Here is a 19,566-nt window from a genome sequence, read left to right on the forward strand (position 1 = left end):
AGTCAGTATATTCTTTGCTGGGAGCTTTCGGCACTACATGATTCAACTCCTGAGTCTTTTCAGTGCTTGCTGCGAGAGGAGAAACTTATCAATATGGGGGGGGGGGGGACCTAGACTTGAATGGGCCAAAGCCGTACATCAGACATTCAACTGTAAGACTTGCACAGGTGTGGTCATGGGAGGTAAGGGGGGGGTTACATGCCAGTGTGTATTTAGGAGGGTAGGGAGAGGCTAGTGGAGAGGCATGGACTTTCAACAATATATTATATATTAAGATATAAGATATGTTTGAAATTAACATGCAATAAACAATGCTTTTATCATGCATAGTTTGCAGAGCATAATTAACGTTTTAATAACAACAAAACTCAACAGCGCCCCCTGCTCTGACTCATTAACTTCTTGGTAGCTAGTCAATAAATTGGAATTGGAGATCAAATTACTTAAAGTGCTTGTGAACCTTAAAAAAATATATATATGTAACACTTGCGAGCCAAACTAAATACTCAATAAAGTGCTTTTGTGGATCGCCAGCCTTTAACACAAAACTCAAATTGTGCAACTTAGTGATATATCTATAAACGCAGCGCTCCTAAAATCAATATATGCTCATGATCTGTGATAAACACATAACATAATCAAACCATATTTTTACACATAAATCCACTTATAGTGATATATAAAAATAAAAAATATATATAATTCAAACTTTGTGATTATTATTTATCTCAAATAATTATATATACAGTATATTTCAAACTTTGTGATTATTATTTTAATTTAAAAAATATATATTTATAGTCCCATCCATCAATTAAGTGATTCAGAAAATTTGCTTGTGACGTGATGATTTTAAATCATGCACTATTATATATCACTATTGCATGATTTAAAATCATCACGTCACAAACAAATTTTCTGAATCACTTAATTGATGGATGGGACTATAAATATATATTTTTTAAATTAAAATAATAATCACAAAGTTTGAAATATACTGTATATATAATTATTTGAGATAAATAATAATCACAAAGTTTGAATTATATATATTTTTTATTTTTATATATCACTATAAGTGGATTTATGTGTAAAAATATGGTTTGTTTGTTTTATGTGTTTATCACAGATCATGAGCATATATTGATTTTAGGAGCGCTGCGTTTATAGATATATCACTAATGTGAACCTTAGACATGAAATATTAACAAAGCTTATCCCTCTAGTGTGTATTTGTCTCAATCCAGTGCACCAAGTGTCATTTCTGTCTGCTGCCTCATTCTTCTGCTATCAGCATGAGTCACCGATGATGAATTTTCCTGACACCAAGAGATAAATGGTGACAGAGAGGGCATAGCTTGTGACTGACAGCCTCAGCTCTGTTCTTATGGGCTGTGTGAAAGGGGCTGTGTCCCTTCCCTCCAAACAGCTCTCAGGGCTCTCCTCACTGATGTAACTTTAGCTCCCTGCTCCCTGCTTTTCAGAGCCGAGAGATCCTGTGTAAATTCTGCAATTTGAATAAATGTAGCGGAAAGATGTCTGTAAATAAACAGGTGCAACTTATAGGATGATTTGTTTGATCTCTGTGCATCACCTGAGGCCAGTCACTTCACTGGGAATATATAAGGGTGTACAACCTCTTTAAGTGGGCTATATATACACACTGATCAAAATTCAGCCCGTTCAGCAGGGACTGGCCAAAGTCCACTCAGTGGGGTTTATTTGCTAAAGCTGAACAGTGCAAAATCAGGCTCACTTCTCCATAGAAACCAAACAGCTTCTAACCTCAGTTTGTTCAGTGAAGCTTTGGCAATAAAACCTGGAAGGTGATTGGGTTCTATGCAAAAGTGAGCCTGATTGCACACTCTCCAAGCTTCAGTAAACAAAGGGGTGTGTGGTGAACTCCAATCTTTCAGCCATGGACTCATGCGAGCATACCCTGTCTCTGGGAGTACCTCAAATGCCTGTGGGAGTCACGGTGCTATAAAAAATGATATATGAAATATAACCAAGAAAACTATCACATGCCTTATGCTTTCAGCCATAGTAAAGTGTCTGTATACATAGGCTTCTGACATGCATTTATGAAGCAGGTTGTAACAATTTGGAATGCATTGCCCTAAATGTGATTGCTATGTTGCAAGATGTTTCTGCTGCATTGTAAATCCTTTTTTTTGTTATATGACCATATCATCTACTTACATAGGAAGCTGAGATACTCACTTTTCTCTGTTTGCTTTTTCTGCCCTTTCTTGCAGAGCCTTAGCTGCTTGATGAAATCCTTCAACTGCACTTTTCACATCATCTATAAAGAAGTACAACATAACTCAGAGGTAGAGTGTTATAAGTGAACTAGCCTGCAGTCTACACATTGGAGCTGCTCTATTAAAGAAAAAATACACTGTCCACTTTGCAAGGAAACGTTCCACAGAGCTGTGTGGTGACAATTAACTTTGCAGAGAATACCCATTCATGTGCAAGAAACATTAAAAAAACAGAATTTTTGCTTGCACATGTCTGGATGATGGAAGTTAGCAGAGCCTCATTTAAATCAATAACCTATGGTGAAAATTTCCTTGCAAAAGTGCAAAGTGTTCTGCTTGGATGCCTTAAAAAAGTTATTAATTAGTGATGAGCATAGGAGGGCCCTTTCTATGCATTTGAATATATCCACTCCAAGGAGCTTCCATTGGTTCACTTTTGCATGATAGTACTGGGCTGGATGGTGGTCTCCCATCGAGGAGGAGATGTTTTTCTCCATGCCTCTGCAGCTCAATATGCTGACTGCCCTAACAAGCCTCCTCAGTCTCTAAACTGTACTATGTCCTTGTCTTCCAAGGCCAGGATATTGTAGGCCTGGTGGCTGATCAGGACTGTGTTGAAATCAGGGAAATTATTTTCCCCATTGACCTAGATATTTCCCACGATGGATACCAGCCTGTTTAGCTGGGGATTCCTAGGAACAGAAACTAGGAAGTCCAGACTTCCCATCAACATTTTTGAACAAAGGGGTATTTTCCTGTCCCTTCATTAGTGAAACAACCAGCTTCAGGGATGATCGACAAGGGTTCAGTTGGACAAAACCATAGCAGTGGCTTACAGCAACCAATCAGGGCATTTCTGAGAACTGCATGGCCCCTTGAGAGGTGGACCTAATTTTGGCTTGGACTGAAAGGCATGTCCTGGCCTTGCCCATGGTTAGACAATTTGCAGGTGTGCTTCCTCAGCCACTATTGCAGCATGCTGGAGAATGGTTTCTTTACCTCAAAGTGTTTCTGGACATCTGTCACCATTGGGATATTCCGTACATGATCTCATAGCATTCTGTTTCAACAATAAGGTGGACACTGGACAGGTTCGTGGCCAGGACCAGCAATCCTCTGGCCTTCTCAGAGGACACACTAGTGACCCCATGGGATCACTTTTGTGTAATCAATACCTTCCCTCCAGTATGGATTCTTCTTTGACTGCTTTACAGGATTGATGTGGAAGGTGGCATCAAATTGGCCTTGATATTAGCCAAGGTGAGAACTTGGTATTTGGACATCTTCTGACTCCTAGGAGACTCTGTGTAGGCATTTCCCTAATGACCTGAACTGCTGTCTCAAGGGCCAGTTCTGTTTCACAGTGGTTGTTATTGAAGGCTTGGCACTTAAGACCCAAGTTTCTGAGGGATCATGATCTCTGACTCCTATGACTCTAAAGACTAGGATGTCAACCTTACACAAGGTCTATTGTTACACTTGGAAGGCTTACTTTGTGTAGTGTGAGAAAAAAATTCCACTCTAGACATTACTGTGGGACATATCCTGACTTTTCTCCAGTCTGGACTGGACCAGCATCGGACTTGAGTTTTCCCCTGGCCTTTCAGAGACCTCTGGCCACTCACACTCTGGTGAATACCTTTTTAAGGGAGTAGCTCACATGGCTCCCCTTATTTGATCCTCAGTGTCACCGTGAGTTTTAAATCCAGTCTTGTCCGTTCTTCAAAAGTTGCCCATTTGGGAAATTCCATTGGCTGACCTTACTTATAACGTGGCTTTTCTCATGGCTATCACATCAGCAAAATACGTGTCTCTGAACTAGTGGCTTTGACGTTAATATTTTATTGTTCTCCATAAGGAGAAAATGGTTTTGAGATCTAAAGCTTTCTTTCTTCCTAAGGTGGTCTCTTTTTTTCACCTGAATCAGGACATCATCCTACCTTTTGTTTGTCCTTCTGCGAAGCATCCTAAAAAGCGCTCTCTACTCTTTGGATGTGGTAGGAATAGTTAGCTTCTGACTGAAAATCAGATAGCCACTTTCTCCTGATGTGGGCTCTCGCAAGGGTTGTCCTGTATTTCATTCCACTATTTCTAGGTGGATAAAGCAGCTTACTCCTTGAAGGGGAAGGTCCTGCTCTTTCCTGTTAAGGCTTACTTGATTCATTAAAGCAGCACCTCTTGGGCTTTTCAGCACCAGGCATCAATTTTTCAGATTTTCAAGACTGCAACGCAAATATTTGTGAATTTCTAACAGGCAGATATTCAGGCCTCTGCTGATTGCAGCTTTAACCGTATGGTGTTTCCAGCTGCTCTGAGTTCATGCAATTAATTCCTGTTTGTTTTTTTTAGCCTGTTTGCATTGTTCCCATTATTCCCATGTTGCCCACCTCTCATTTTTTTTACTTGGGGCCATCCCACAATCAAGGCTTAAAGGAGTCTTCATCCTGTACTGTACAATGTAGAAATAAGGATTTTCGACTTACCTTTTCTTGGAGGATAGTACAGGACTGGGGAATACCCTCTTCTCTGTCCTAGCAGTTTCTTTTTTAGCTTGCTACAAAACTGAGGATTGCTTAGAGTGGGAGGGGTTGTATGGGCTATCCCACAATTTTGTTTTCCAGTGTTCAATCCTTTGAAGGTGTGTCAGGGTCATTGGGTACTTGGGTCATTTTCTGGTTGCACTGTTGTTCCAGGAAACGAAGGGCATAGCTCCAGTGACCGAAAGCTGGTGTCTCCCAGCAGCTGGACTGTACTGTAATTAGGCTGCACCTGATGTGGACTGCTGGAGGTATATAAGCCTGCCCTTGACTGGAGTTCTAATACTTCAGTGTTCTTCCTGCAAGTCGTGTCCCTGCCTGAGCCTTATCCTTGTTCCTGATCTTTGTACCTGACGATAAGACCTACTCCTGTAACCTGCTTACTGCTCCCCTGGTCTTCCATTCCTGTCCTGATCTTGTCCTGCTCACTTGTGCTCCCTCAATTTTGTATATAGTTAGTTAGGTTATTATTTGGGGTTTTTACACTGTCACATTTATCACTTACATTTTTTATGATTTACTGTTGTTGGAAGTGTGTCATTTGCCTTAATAGACTTATTTTAATCTTTTTCCTGATTCCTTAAGGTACAGACCACTGATCTGATCACCTTTGCTGGATGTCTGCATCCCTGACAAGATGGCTGCGTATAACCAAGGGTCTATGTTTAAGGGAGCTCATATCCTTTAATATACTTCAAGAAACAATTGTTCTAGTGTCACAAAAGGAACTCCCCAGTGAACTCGCAGAAAACATGAAAAACTTCACAAACAAAGAAAAAAAAAAGAAAAAGGGTTTTGGCTGGAGTTCAGCATTGACATACTAATGCTTACCCAAAGATAGGTTATGTTCCTGAAATGTATGTCCATAGGTGGTTTGTAATTCAATGACAATCAACTTCAGAGTCTCAGCATACTGTACACAGTCAAAATCCAGGATGACATCATCAGCCATACGCAGAGTCAATTCACCCCAAATTCTACCAACAGCTTGATGATATTTAAAGCCTTGGTCCAAAAGACGAGATACCAGATCCACGGTTTCATAAACAGAATGATACATGGGGTACGAAGCTATAGTATATTTCTGAAATCAGAAAGTACATAGTTTTCAAAATGTAATAGAAGGTTCTTGGGTAATTTCAAATTTTGTTGGCTCTGGCTGAAAATCTTGCATTTTTTTAGCTTTATGACTTAGGCCTTTTTTGGTGTTAGTACCTGAATGTGGGCAAAGGGATGCATTTCAAACTCACAATTCCAAGCTTAAACCACACTATTGAGCTCTGATGGAAGGCCCTGACTTTGCTCTGACTTGCAGATCGGACATGCTTTAGATCTGTGGCCCACCCAAAGAAGCATTGAGATACCCATATTCCACAATCCAACCCAGATTCCTCAGCACCTATTCCTCCTGACTACAGAGCCTGCTGGGAGGAGGAGGTGAACCAGGATACCAAGTCAGAGCCTTCTACATGAATGTACAGTACCTAGATTCAGGGGTCCCAGACTTCACCAATTATTAATGATTACATTTAATGTTATACAGTATATCTTAGGTAAAACAGTTTCTTTCCAACTTCTCTACTAACTAAAAATATGATTCTGTATACTTTCAGTACTTCATCATTTTTTTTATAAGACTATAGGATATCGAAGCTGCTGTTTTAGTAGGTATAAGCTTATTGCAAGAGGCTGCAGTTTTGTTCTGGGCTGGGACGCCTTTGTGGGATGTTTGGCCTCATTTTACTTTTGTATACAGTACTGTGCAAAAGGTTTAGGCAGGTGTGAAAGAATGCTCTAAATAATGAATGTTTTAAAAATATATATTTTTTAATTGTTTGTTTTTAATCAATTTACAAAATGCAAAGTTAGAAAAGAAAAATCAAATCAATATTTGGTGTGGCTACCCTTTGGCTTCAACCCAGTATCAATTCGTACACTTGCACACTTTGAACACTTGTACAAAGTCAAGGATTTTGTAGGGTTAGAGTCAGGTGTATGATCAATAAATTATACCAAGCAGGTGCTAATGATCATCAGTTTCATATGTAGGTTCTAGAGATGAGCGAATAGAACTCGGCGAAGTGGAATTCGTTTCGAATATTAGGAAAATTTCGATTCGCGACGAATCCGAAAATTAGCAGACTTCGGATGCGCGAATCGAAATTTTTCCTAAAATGGCGGCGACATGTGCGGCGACGGAGCGGGGATGTCTGGGAAGGCGCGCAGACAAGGCGCGCTGACCCATAATGCATTCATTCATGACATGTGATCGCATTAGCCAATCAGCAGCCAGCCAGCACTGTGTAATGGTCGAGCTATAAATGGCGGCCATTTTAGAATTCTCCATTTGCCTCCAGTCATTCAAGAGAGGCAGACCTGGCTGTATTGAGGGAGAGAGTTAGGGACACAGAAACGTTACTTAGGGCCAGAGAAACGTTACTTAGGGCCAGAGAAACGTTACTTAGGGACACAGAAACGTTACTTAGGGCCACAGAATCGTTACTTAGGGCCACAGAAACGTTACTTAGGGCCACAGAAACGTTACTTAGGGCCACAGAAACGTTACATAGGGCCACAGAAACGTTACTTAGGGCCACAGAATCGTTACTTAGGGACACAGAACCGTTACTTAGGGCCACAGAAACGTTACTTAGGGACACAGAATTGTTACTCAGGGACAGACACAGAATTGTTACTGAGGGACACAGAATTGTTACTGAGGGACACAGAATTGTTACTGAGGGACACAGAATTGTTACTCAGGGAAAGACACAGAATTGTTACTCAGGGACAGACACTGAATTGTTACTCAGGGACAGACACTGAATTGTTACTCAGGGACAGACACAGAATTGTTACTGAGGGACACAGAATTGTTACTGAGGGACACAGAATTGTTACTGAGGGACACAGAATTGTTACTCAGGGACAGACACAGAATTGTTACTCAGGGACAGACACAGAATTGTTACTCAGGGACACAGAATTGTTACTGAGGGACACAGAATTGTTACTGAGGGACACAGAATTGTTACTGAGGGACAGACACAGAATTGTTACTCAAGGACAGACACTGAATTGTTACTCAGGGACAGACACAGAATTGTTACTCAGGGACAGACACAGAATTGTTACTGAGGGACACAGAATTGTTACTCAGGGACAGACACAGAATTGTTACTGAGGGACACAGAATTGTTACTGAGGGACACAGAATTGTTACTCAGGGACAGACACAGAATTGTTACTCAGGGACAGACACAGAATTGTTACTCAGGGACAGACACAGAATTGTTACTGAGGGACACAGAATTGTTACTGAGGGACACAGAATTGTTACTCAGGGACAGACACAGAATTGTTACTCAGGGACAGTCACAGAATTGTTACTCAGGGACAGTCACAGAATTGTTACTCAGGGACAGACACAGAATTGTTACTCAGGGACAGACACAGAATTGTTACTGAGGGACACAGAATTGTTACTGAGGGACACAGAATTGTTACTGAGGGACACAGAATTGTTACTGAGGGACAGACACAGAATTGTTACTCAGGGACAGACACAGAATTGTTACTCAGGGACAGACACAGAATTGTTACTGAGGGACACAGAATTGTTACTGAGGGACACAGAATTGTTACTCAGGGACACAGAATTGTTACTCAGGGACAGACAAAGAATTGTTACTGAGGGACACAGAATTGTTACTGAGGGACACAGAATTGTTACTCAGGGACACAGAATTGTTACTGAGGGACACAGAATTGTTACTCAGGGACACAGAATTGTTACTCAGGGACAGACAAAGAATTGTTACTCAGGGACAGTTACTGAGGGACACAGAATTGTTACTGAGGGACACAGAATTGTTACTCAGGGACAGACACAGAATTGTTACTCAGGGACAGTTACTGAGGGACACAGAATTGTTACTGAGGGACACAAAATTGTTACTCAGGGACAGACACATAATTGTTACTGAGGGACACAGAATTGTTACTGAGGGACACAGAATTGTTACTCGGGGACAGACACAGAATTGTTACTGAGGGACACAGAATTGTTACTGAGGGACACAGAATTGTTACTCAGGGACACAGAATTGTTACTCAGGGACACAGAATTGTTACTCAGGGACACAGAATTGTTACTCAGGGACAGACACAGAATTGTTACTCAGGGACACAGAATTGTTACTGAGGGACACAGAATTGTTACTCAGGGACAGACATAGAATTGTTACTCAGGGACACAGAATTGTTACTGAGGGACACAGAATTGTTACTGAGGGACACAGAATTGTTACTCAGGGACACAGAATTGTTACTCAGGGACACAGAATTGTTACTCAGGGACAGACACAGAATTGTTACTCAGGGACACAGAATTGTTACTCAGGGACAGACACAGAATTGTTACTGAGGGACACAGAATTGTTACTGAGGGACACAGAATTGTTACTGAGGGACACAGAATTGTTACTGAGGGACACAGAATTGTTACTCAGGGACACAGAATTGTTATTCAGGGACAGACACAGAATTGTTACTGAGGGACACAGAATTGTTACTGAGGGACACAGAATTGTTACTCAGGGACACAGAATTGTTACTCAGGGACAGACACAGAATTGTTACTCAGAGACACAGAATTGTTACTCAGGGACACATAATCGTTGAATTAAAGAGTATGTCAGACAACATGCAGAGGAGTGGCAGAGGAGGCAATGTTTTAGGAGCGAGCAGACGTGGCAGCAGAGGAAGGGGTCGAGGCAGCACTAGTCGCAGCCAGAGGCCATTGCTCCCGGTGTCATCCAGCGGTCGTGTCTCCACCGAAAACCCTGCCGTCATCGATTGGTTGGCTCGGTCGTCTTCCTCTTCCCAGGTCACCTCTGACACCTACAGCCAACGGTCGGTGGGTACGTCAGACACAACCGTTAGTTGGCATGGCCCGGGAGCAAGCCCACTGAAATCACGGGTCCTCGACCTGCCCCTGTCCTTTGGTGTTCCCTCACCAAGCGAAGTATCGCATGCTGTGGGCTCAGTCCCACTGTACAGTGAGGAAGAGCTAACAGAGGGCGGTCAGGAACGGGGGGAGACATCCGCCTCTTCAGCAGCCAGGCGAAGAAGTAGTGGCGAGGAGAGTGGCTCGGTAGCCGGTCTAGAGACAGGTCTGTCTCCTGACCCACGCGCAGCCGAGGGGGCTAGTAGTGAGGCGGAGACCCTAATTGATGATGATGAGGCTGATCGCACTTGGCAGCCTCGTCGTCATCAGGCTATTGCTTCCGCATCATCAGGAGAAGAGGGTGGCAGCTTGGCAGCGAGCAAAACAGTCGGTGGGTTGCCCAGGAGGCAGCAGGGTCGCAGCAGTGTCAGTGGAGGCAAACGGCCACGGAGTAGAGCACCAGCTCCACTGCAGCCTACCACCACGGCCAGTAGTGGTGCCGGTGTGCACGGAGGAAGTAGCAGTCAGCCAGTGAGGAGTATCGGGGGCAAAGTTTCCTACTCGGCGGTGTGGCAATTTTTCGTCAAGCCGCCCGAGGAAGTAAACGTAGCCGTATGTCGACTATGTGGCCAGAAAGTCAAGCGTGGCCAGGGGGCCCATGTTGGGACTACAGCGTTGCGGCAGCATATGCAGCGTCGCCATTCGGGGGCCTGGGAAAACCGTGATAAAGATACGGCGGTTCTGCCTGCCCCAGCCCCCGCTCCATCACCCGCTCCGTTACTTGCTCCGTCACCCGACGTCAATCGCCCTCTATCAGCCAGTCAAGGCTCCAACACCTCTGCTGAGGGGAGTTGTCGCTCGTTGGCATCTTCCGCTCGTTCAGATGCTCCTTCTCCTGCTACTCCTCTTCACGGATTCCGTCAGCAGTCTTTCTTGGAATCCGTTTCCAAGAGACAACAGTTTGCGAGCACGCACCCGACGGTGCAAAAGCTGAACGTCCTCCTGTCCAAGTTGCTGGTGCTGCAGTCCCTCCCTTTCCAAGTGGTGGACTCAGCACCTTTCCGAGAAATGATGGCTTGTGCCGCGCCGCGGTGGAGAGTGCCAAGCCGTCATTTCTTCGCCAAAAAGGCAGTGCCAGCCCTGCATTCACATGTAGAAGAGATGGTGGGCCAGTCTTTGAGCATGTCGGTCTCTGCCAAAGTGCACGGCAGCGCCGACGTGTGGAGCTGTAACTACGGTCAGGGACAGTACATGTCATTTACGGCCCACTGGGTGAACGTGGTGCCGGCACAGCCGCACCAGCAACTTGGACAGGTCACGCCGCTTTTGCCTCCACGTTTGCACGTCCTTGGTCCACAAAAGATGTCCGCCTCTACCACCTCTTCTTCCGCCGTGTCCTCAGCTGCGACCCCCGTGCCAAGTCCCATTACCCGACCGGCATATCACATGTGCAGGGCGCAACGGTGTCACGCTGTGCTGCACCTGGTATGCCTTGGCGAACGTAGTCACACAGCGGAGGAACTTCTCAGTGTAATGAACAGAGAAATCGACAGATGGCTGTCTCCGCGCAAACTGAAAATCGGAACCATGTTGACCGACAACGGAAAGAACATGGTGTCTGCTCTGCGTCAAGGAAGGTTGTGCCATGCGCCATGCATGGCTCACGTGTTCAATCTGGTTGTCAAGCGGTTCCTAAAATCCACCATCCCACTGCAAGACATCCTTAAAATGTCACGTAAACTTTGCATGCATTTCAGCCATTCCTACACCGCAAAGCACACCCTCCTTGAGCTGCAGCAGCAGAACGGAATTCCACAGCATCGCCTGATCTGCGACGTTGCAACAAGGTGGAATTCAACCCTGCACATGTTAGACCGCCTTTACGAACAGCGAAAGGCCATCACAGATTTCCTGATGTTACAAGCGGATAAAGGTACTCCCCTGTGTAACTTCGATGTCAGCCATTGGCAGCTCATGCGTGACACCTGCCGCTTGCTCAGGCCCTTTGAGGAAGCCACGCTATTCGTGAGTCGGCAGGACTATGGGATGAACGACGTCATTCCTCTGTTGCACGTCCTGGAACAAATGCTGTTAACAATGGCTGGTCAGGGTGCGGTAGACGTGGCGCACAGATCTCAACGCCACATGACCCCTGTGGAGGCAGGACAGGAAGAAGAGGAGGAGGTAGAGGAGGACATTTGTGCTCAGGAATTATTGAGTGAAATGGGTGGTTTTTCCACTCAGCGGACAGGAGTGGAGGAGCAGGAGCATCTGGTAGAGGAGGAGGAGACAGAGGACCCAGACGCACCGTGGCAGTATGCTGTGGAGATGGAGGCAGGGAGTCCCTCGCATTCCTTGGCACAAATGGCCCATAGCATGCTCGGTTGCTTGCGTAGCGACAGCCGAATAATAACCATCAGACAGAGGGATGACTTTTGGCTGTCCACCTTGTTGGACCCTCGCTACCGTTCAAAAATGGTGGCCTTTTTCACACCTGCTGAGAGGGAGGCCAAAATAACGTACTATAAAAACCACCTATGCAGTCAGTTGGTCTCTGCCTTTCTGCGCCAACGTCCATCCTCAGACCCTGTGGGCCCTGTGCGCTCGCGTTCCGCTGCCATGGCAGCAGGGAAGGGGTGGGGTGGTAGGAGCAGTGGCAGCTCCACCAGCAGCGGCTGCCTCAGTCTGCAGTTGATGATGAGTAGCTTTCTTCACCAGCGCAGTGAGGAAACTACTAACCAGCCGCAGCAGCAGCAGCAGCATCAGGTGGACCTGGAGCAGGACCTCAAACAACAGGCTTGGGCCTACTTGGACAGCACCCTGCCAACCGAGGTAGACAATCCCCTTGACTACTGGGCAACGAAACTTGACCTTTGGCCCCAACTAGCTGAATTTGCCCTTGAAAGGCTGTCATGCCTGGCCAGTAGCGTGGCATCGGAGCGCGTGTTTAGTGCGGCAGGAGGTATTGTAACTCCGCGGAGGACACGACTGTCCACCCAAAGTGTGGAGAGACTCACGTTTGTGAAAATGAATCAGGCGTGGATTAGTCTGGATTTCAAACCACCAGTTCCTGACACAACTGACTAAATCCGCCATGAATCATGCCCCAAACATGTGCCACTTTCAGGTCTCCTCACACTGCTGGTGTGTTCCATTTTTTGTCATAGGGTGCTGGCAGATTACGGGCCTCCCATTGCTGCTGCCAGGCCCGTAATCTGCCATGGGCCCCTGTACGGCCTCCCATTGCTTCTGTCTCCATCGCCACACTCTGCCATGTGCCACTTTCAGGTCTCCTCACACTGCTGGTGTGTTCCATTTTTTGTCATAGGGTGCTGGCAGATTACGGGCCTCTCATTGCTGCTGCCAGGCCCGTAATCTGCCATGGGCCCCTGTACCGCCTCCTCATGCTGCTGCCAGGTCCAGAGTCTCTCATGGGTCCCTGTACGGCCTCCCATTGCTGCTGTCTCCATCGCCACACTCTGCCATGTGCCACTTTCAGGTCTCCTCACACTGCTGGTGTGTTCCATTTTTTCTCATAGGGTGCTGGCAGATTACGGGCCTCCCATTGCTGCTGCCAGGCCCGTAATCTGCCATGGGCCTCTGTACCGCTTCCTCATGCTGCTGCCAGGTCCAGAGTCTCTCATGGGTCCCTGTACGGCCTCCCATTGCTGCTGTCTCCATCGCCACACTCTGCCATGTGCCACTTTCAGGTCTCCTGACACTGCTGGTGTGTTCCATTTTTTGTCATAGGGTGCTGCCAGATTACGGGCCTCTCATTGCTGCTGCCAGGCCCGTAATCTGCCATGGGCCCCTGTACCGCCTCCTCATGCTGCTGCCAGGTCCAGAGTCTCTCATTGTTCCCTGTACGGCCTCCCATTGCTGCTGTCTCCATCGCCACACTCTGCCATGTGCCACTTTCAGGTCTCCTCACACTGCTGGTGGGTTCCATTTTTTGTCATAGGGTGCTGGCAGATTACGGGCCTCCCATTGCTGCTGCCAGGCCTGTAATCTGCCATGGGCCCCTGTACCGCCTCCTCATGCTGCTGCCAGGTCCAGAGTCTCTCATGGGTCCCTGTACGGCCTCCCATTGCTGCTGTCTCCATCGCCACACTCTGCCATGTGCCACTTTCAGGTCTCCTCACACTGCTGGTGTGTTCCATTTTTTGTCATAGGGTGCTGGCAGATTACGGGCCTCCCATTGCTGTTGCCAGGCCCGTAATCTGCCATGGGCCCCTGTACCGCCTCCTCAGGCTGCTGCCAGGTCCAGAGTCTCTCATGGGTCCCTGTACGGCCTCCCATTGCTGCTGTCTCAATCGCCACACTCTGCCATGTGCCACTTTCAGGTCTCCTCACACTGCTGGTGTGTTCCATTTTTTGTCATAGGGTGCTGGCAGATTACGGGCCTCTCATTGCTGCTGCCAGGCCCGTAATCTGCCTTGGGCCCCTGTACCGCCTCCTCATGCTGCTGCCAGGTCCAGAGTCTCTCATGGGTCCCTGTATGGCCTCCCATTGCTGCTGTCTCCATCGCCACACTCTGCCATGTGCCACTTTCAGGTCACCTCACACTGCTGGTGTGTTCCATTTTTTGTCATAGGGTGCTGGCAGATTACGGGCCTCTCATTGCTGCTGCCAGGCCCGTAATCTGCCATGGGCCCCTGTACCGCCTCCTCATGCTGCTGCCAGGTCCAGAGTCTCTCATGGGTCCCTGTACGGCCTCCCATTGCTGCTGTCTCCATCGCCACACTCTGCCATGTGCCACTTTCAGGTCTCCTCACACTGCTGGTGGGTTCCATTTTTTGTCATAGGGTGCTGGCAGATTACGGGCCTCTCATTGCTGCTGCCAGGCCCGTAATCTGCCATGGGCCCCTGTACCGCCTCCTCATGCTGCTGCCAGGTCCAGAGTCTCTCATGGGTCCCTGTACGGCCTCCCATTGCTGCTGTCTCCATCGCCACACTCTGCCATGTGCCACTTTCAGGTCTCCTCACACTGCTGGTGTGTTCCATTTTTTGTCATAGGGTGCTGGCAGATTACGGGCCTCTCATTGCTGCTGCCAGGCCTGTAATCTGCCATGGGCCCCTGTACCGCCTCCTCATGCTGCTGCCAGGTCCAGAGTCTCTCATGGGTCCCTGTACGGCCTCCCATTGCTGCTGTCTCCATCGCCACACTCTGCCATGTGCCACTTTCAGGTCTCCTCACACTGCTGGTGTGTTCCATTTTTTGTCATAGGGTGCTGGCAGATTACGGGCCTCCCATTGCTGCTGCCAGGCCCGTAATCTGCCATGGGCCCCTGTACCGCCTCCTCATGTTGCTGCCAGGTCCAGAGTCTCTCATGGGTCCCTGTACGGCCTCCCATTGCTGCTGTCTCCATCGCCACACTCTGCCATGTGCCACTTTCAGGTCTCCTCACACTGCTGGTGGGTTCCATTTTTTGTCATAGGGTGCTGGCAGATTACGGGCCTCCCATTGCTGCTGCCAGGCCCGTAATCTGCCATGGGCCCCTGTACCGCCTCCTCATGCTGCTGCCAGGTCCAGAGTCTCTCATGGGTCCCTGTACGGCCTCCCATTGCTGCTGTCTCCATCGCCACACTCTGCCATGTGCCACTTTCAGGTCTCCTCACACTGCTGGTGTGTTCCATTTTTTGTCATAGGGTGCTGACAGATTACGGGCCTCTCATTGCTGCTGCCAGGCCTGTAATCTGCCATGGGCCCCTGTACCGCCTCCTCATGCTGCTGCCAGGTCCAGAGTCTCTCATGGGTCCCTGTACGGCCTCCCATTGCTGCTGTCTCCATCGCCACACTCTGCCATGTGCCACTTTCAGGTCTCCTCACACTGCTGGTGTGTTCCATTTTTTGTCATAGGGTGCTGGCAGATTACGGGCCTCCCATTGCTGCTGCCAGGCCCGTAATCTGCCATGGGCCCCTGTACCGCCTCCTCATGTTGCTGCCAGGTCCAGAGTCTCTCATGGGTCCCTGTACGGCCTCCCATTGCTGCTGTCTCCATCGCCACACTCTGCCATGTGCCACTTTCAGGTCTCCTCACACTGCTGGTGTGTTCCATTTTTTGTCATAGGGTGCTGGCAGATTACGGGCCTCTCATTGCTGCTGCCAGGCCCGTAATCTGCCATGGGCCCCTGTACCGCCTCCTCATGCTGCTGCCAGGTCCAGAGTCTCTCATGGGTCCCTGTATGGCCTCCCATTGCTGCTGTCTCCATCGCCACACTCTGCCATGTGCCACTTTCAGGTCTCCTCACACTGCTGGTGGGTTCCATTTTTTGTCATAGGGTGCTGGCAGATTACGGGCCTCTCATTGCTGCTGCCAGGCCTGTAATCTGCCATGGGCCCCTGTACCGCCTCCTCATGCTGCTGCCAGGTCCAGAGTCTCTCATGGGTCCCTGCATGGCCTCCCATTGCTGCTGTCTCCATCGCCACACTCTGCCATGTGCCACTTTCAGGTCTCCTCACACTGCTGGTGTGTTCCATTTTTTGTCATAGGGTGCTGGCAGATTACGGGCCTCCCATTGCTGCTGCCAGGCCCGTAATCTGCCATGGGCCCCTGTACCGCCTCCTCATGCTGCTGCCAGGTCCAGAGTCTCTCATGGGTCCCTGTACGGCCTCCCATTGCTGCTGTCTCCATCGCCACACTCTGCCATGTGCCACTTTCAGGTCTCCTCACACTGCTGGTGTGTTCCATTTTTTGTCATAGGGTGCTGGCAGATTACGGGCCTCTCATTGCTGCTGCCAGGCCCGTAATCTGCCATGGGCCCCTGTACCGCCTCCTCATGCTGCTGCCAGGTCCAGAGTCTCTCATGGGTCCCTGTACGGCCTCCCATTGCTGCTGTCTCCATAGCCACACTCTGCCATGTGCCACTTTCAGGTCTCCTCACACTGCTGGTGGGTTCCATTTTTTGTCATAGGGTGCTGGCAGATTACGGGCCTCCCATTGCTGCTGCCAGGCCCGTAATCTGCCATGGGCCCCCGTACCGCCTCCTCATGCTGCTGCCAGGTCCAGAGTCTCTCATGGGTCCCTGTACGGCCTCCCATTGCTGCTGTCTCCATCACCACACTCTGCCATGTGCCACTTTCAGGTCTCCTCACACTGCTGGTGTGTTACATTTTTTGTCATAGGGTGCTGGCAGATTACGGGCCTCCCATTGCTGCTGCCAGGCCCGTAATCTGCCATGGGCCCCAGTACCGCCTCCTCATGCTGCTGCCAGGTCCAGAGTGTCTCATGGGTCCCTGTACGGCCTCCCATTGCTGCTGTCTCCATCGCCACACTCTGCCATGTGCCACTTTCAGGTCTCCTCACACTGCTGGTGTGTTACATTTTTTGTCATAGGGTGCTGGCAGATTAAGGGCCTCTCATTGCTGCTGCCAGGCCCGTAATCTGCCATGGGCCCCTGTACCGCCTCCTCATGCTGCTGCCAGGTCCACAGTGTCTCATGGGTCCCTGTACGGCCTCCCATTGCTGCTGTCTCCATCGCCACACTCTGCCATGTGCTACTTTCAGGTCTCCTCACACTGCTGGTGGGTTCCATTTTTTGTCATAGGGTGCTGGCAGATTACGGGCCTCCCATTGCTGCTGCCAGGCCCGTAATCTGCCATGGGCCCCCGTACCGCCTCCTCATGCTGCTGCCAGGTCCAGAGTCTCTCATGGGTCCCTGTACGGCCTCCCATTGCTGCTGTCTCCATCGCCACACTCTGCCATGTGCCACTTTCAGGTCTCCTCACACTGCTGGTGTGTTCCATTTTTTGTCATAGGGTGCTGGCAGATTACGGGCCTCCCATTGCTGCTGCCAGGCCCGTAATCTGCCATGGGCCCCTGTACCGCCTCCTTATGCTGCTGCCAGGTCCACAGTGTCTCATGGGTCCCTGTACGGCCTCCCATTGCTGCTGTCTCCATCGCCACACTCTGCCATGTGCCACTTTCAGGTCTCCTCACACTGCTGGTGGGTTCCATTTTTTGTCATAGGGTGCTGGCAGATTACGGGCCTCCCATTGCTTCTGCCAGGCCCGTAATCTGCCATGGGCCCCCGTACCGACTCCTCATGCTGTGACGTTGCAACAAGGTGGAATTCAACCCTACATATGTTAGACCGCCTTTACGAACAGCGAAAGGCCATCACAGATTTCCTGATGTTAAAAGCGGATAAAGGTACTCCCTGTGTTACTTAGATGTCAATCATTGGCAGCTCATGCGTGACACCTGCCGCTTGCTCAGGCCCTTTGAGGAGGCCACGCTATTCGTGAGTCGGCAGGACTATGGGATGAACGACGTCATTCCTCTGTTGCACGTCCTGGAACAAATGCTGTTAACAATGGCTGGTCAGGGTGCGGTAGACGTGGCGCACAGATCTCAACGCTACATGACCCCTGTGGGGGCAGGACAGGAAGAAGAGGAGGAGGTAGAGGAGGACATTGGTGCTCAGGAATTATTGAGTGAAATGGGTGGTTTTTCCACTCAGCGGACAGGAGTGGAGGAGCAGGAGCATTTGGTAGAGGAGGAGGAGACAGAGGACCCAGACGCACCGTGGCAGTATGCTGTGGAGATGGAGGCAGGGAGTCCCTCGCATTCCTTGGCACAAATGGCCCATAGCATGCTCGGTTGCTTGCGTAGCGACAGCCGAATAATAACCATCAGACAGAGGGATGACTTTTGGCTGTCCACCTTGTTGGACCCTCGCTACCGTTCAAAAATGGTGGCCTTTTTCACACCTGCTGAGAGGGAGGCCAAAATAAAGTACTATAAAAACCACCTATATAGTAAGCTGGTCTCTGCCTTTCTGCGCCAACGTCCATCCTCAGACCCTGTGGGCCCTGTGCGCTCGTGTTCCGCTGCCATGGCAGCAGGGGAGGGGTGGGGTGGTAGGAGCAGTGGCAGCTCCACCAGCAGCGGCTGCCTCAGTCTGCAGTCGATGATGAGTAGCTTTCTTCACCAGCGCAGTGAGGAAACTACTAACCAGCCGCAGCAGCCGCAGCAGCAGCAGCATCAGGTGGACCTGGAGCAGGACCTCAAACAACAGGCTTGGGCCTACTTGGACAGCACCCTGCCAACCGAGGTAGACAATCCCCTTGACTACTGGGCAACGAAACTTGACCTTTGGCCCCAACTAGCTGAATTTGCCCTTGAAAGGCTGTCATGCCCGGCCAGTAGCGTGGCATCGGAGCGCGTGTTTAGTGCGGCAGGAGGTATTGTAACTCCGCGGAGGACACGACTGTCCACCCAAAGTGTGGAGAGACTCACGTTTGTGAAAATGAATCAGGCGTGGATTAGTCTGGATTTCAAACCACCAGTTCCTGACACAACTGACTAAATCCGCCATGAATCATGCCCCAAACATGTGCCACTTTCAGGTCTCCTCACACTAGTGGTGGGTTCCATTTTGTCATAGGGTGCTGGCAGATTACGGGCCTCCCATTGCTGCTGCCAGGCCCGTAATCTGCCATGGGCCCCTGTACCTCCTCCTCATGCTGCTGCCAGGTCCAGAGTCTCTCATGGGTCCCTGTACGGCCTCCCATTGCTGCTGTCTCCATCGCCACACTCTGCCATGTGCCACTTTCAGGTCTCCTCACACTGCTGGTGTGTTCCATTTTGTCATAGGGTGCTGGCAGATTACGGGCCTCCCATTGCTGCTGCCAGGCCCGTAATCTGCCATGGGCCCCTGTACCGCCTCCTAATGCTGCTGCCAGGTCCAGAGTCTCTCATGGGTCCCTGTACGGCCTCCCATTGCTGCTGTCTCCATCGCCACACTCTGCCATGTGCCACTTTCAGGTCTCCTCACACTGCTGGTGGGTTCCATTTTTGTCATAGGGTGCTGT

The 19,566-nt window shown here is 49.2% G+C and overlaps 1 protein-coding gene across 1 annotated transcript in view; it reads right to left on the bottom strand.

Moving 5' to 3' along the window:
* Positions 1-19,566, bottom strand: part of LOC149460037 (putative N-acetylated-alpha-linked acidic dipeptidase) — a 188,679-nt gene that overhangs the window by 30,042 nt on the left and 139,071 nt on the right. Inside the window, exons 15-16 of the mRNA XM_089680257.1 lie at positions 5,633-5,885; positions 2,224-2,305 (exon numbers count right to left, since the gene is read on the bottom strand). Of these exons, the coding sequence (XP_089536383.1) occupies positions 2,224-2,305; positions 5,633-5,885 (335 nt within the window). The remainder of the gene's footprint in view (positions 1-2,223; positions 2,306-5,632; positions 5,886-19,566) is intronic.

The sequence above is a fragment of the Staurois parvus genome, unplaced genomic scaffold (genome assembly GCF_062004578.1).
Source record: "Staurois parvus isolate SC_StPar_1 unplaced genomic scaffold, SC_StPar_1.0 ptg000237l, whole genome shotgun sequence".
NCBI lineage: Eukaryota > Metazoa > Chordata > Amphibia > Anura > Ranidae > Staurois > Staurois parvus.